Source organism: Egretta garzetta, unplaced genomic scaffold (assembly GCF_000687185.1).
Source record: "Egretta garzetta isolate BGI_Z169 unplaced genomic scaffold, ASM68718v1 scaffold34, whole genome shotgun sequence".
In the NCBI taxonomy this organism is placed as follows: Eukaryota; Metazoa; Chordata; class Aves; order Pelecaniformes; family Ardeidae; genus Egretta; species Egretta garzetta.
The window spans coordinates 3913884-3915316 of NW_009259586.1; the positions used below are offsets into that span (position 1 = coordinate 3913884).

General features: G+C 50.0%; 1 protein-coding gene across 1 annotated transcript in view; it reads right to left on the minus strand.

The window, feature by feature from the left end:
• The window catches only part of LOC118452181, a 6744-nt gene that overhangs the window by 378 nt on the left and 4933 nt on the right, over positions 1-1433 (minus strand). The window contains exons 10-12 of the mRNA XM_035893368.1: positions 1186-1245; positions 921-1003; positions 656-750 (exon numbers count right to left, since the gene is read on the minus strand). Coding sequence (XP_035749261.1) covers positions 656-750; positions 921-1003; positions 1186-1245 — 238 coding nt within the window. The remainder of the gene's footprint in view (positions 1-655; positions 751-920; positions 1004-1185; positions 1246-1433) is intronic.

Sequence of the window (1433 nt, forward strand, 5' to 3'; positions counted from 1 at the left end):
CATCGTAAACTCAATTGCTTTAAAGGGCCGGATCAAAGCCAAGCACCATCCCTGCAACTTCAGCTGGTGCTATGTGATCTGGAGCAGCTCACCCGGGCAGGTCTGTCCTGGGGGGACACATATCTGTCAGGGAGGTCCCCCCCAAGAGCCCTGAGGGTCCTTGGTGGCCCAGGAGCCATGTAATTTGGGAAGCACCACGCAGCTTGCATTTAGGCAGGTTTAAAATAAGAATTCCAAGGGATGGGATTTATGAATGCTCAATCTGGTGCTGAACTGCAGTAGCAGGCTGGGCTCCTGCAGGAAAAGTATGTTTTAAAATAACATCCCTCGAAAACACTGTTTCCTCCAAGTTCTTAGTGGAAACAATGAACCATCTGGGTATGCCTAGAAGCTGTTTCTTAAAATAAAATCATTGTCTAACAGTTCTTAAAAAAAAAACCAAAAAAAACAACAAAACCACAGAAAACCCCCAAAACACCAACAAAACACAGCAGAAAACCCAAGCCCACCAGAAAACTGTATCAAAGTATCTGTTCACCGTAGCAACCTCAACAAAAAAAAATTTAGATCTTGCATGTGGCAGACCAGAACAGCAACTCTTGGTATTCCACGATCTCACCGTGCTGGTATCTGAAGATATGAACTGTTCCCTTACCAATTCGCCTGATTATTTCCTCGCTTTCTTGCTCAGAACTCGCTGCAAACACCAGGCAGTCGAATGTGCTCCCGTCAGGGCTCTCCGGGGAAGCACTAAAAATGGAAACACACACATTAGCCGGCAAAGAGAGCGGCTCTGAAAGCCCAGCCCCGGCTTGTAACCACACCAGAGACCCCGCGGCTGATCTGGATGTCACTTGTTGATTTTCTAAGACCCACATCCCTCTACATCGCCCCTCCCGGGGCCCACGGGCAGCACTTACGCCACGCAGAAGGCAAATAAATTGCTGCTGTCCACGCAGCGTCCCACGCAGGAGATGGTGGGGTAGGGGCAGCGGCACAGGAGCTGCACAGAGAACAGGAGGGAGACAGCGCTGGGGGTTGCACTTGGTCCCTGTCATCCCTGCTCCGGGTTTAAGCTGGCTCCATGACCCCTCCGGCAGGGCTGCCTGCACCACGAGGTCGGCAGCCTTGGGGGTCACCGGTTTATTCCTGTAACCGCTCTCAACTTGGCTGTTACTCACTCACTTTGGAAGACGTCTTCTCCTGTACAAAGACTTCTGCTTCCTTCACGTCAAATAAAACCTCCTGGATGGGGGATGGAGGGGAAAGAAACCCAAATCATCACGGCATCTGAGCTCTATTTTTAATGAGACACTTACAAGAGAGAGATTATTCAAAAGCAGAGGTGACGAAGCACGGTCAAGCACAGCTTTTTCAAGGAGATTTCTCTGTGCTGCCCCCCCCTTTTTTTTTTTTCACCCCCAAGCCTTCCT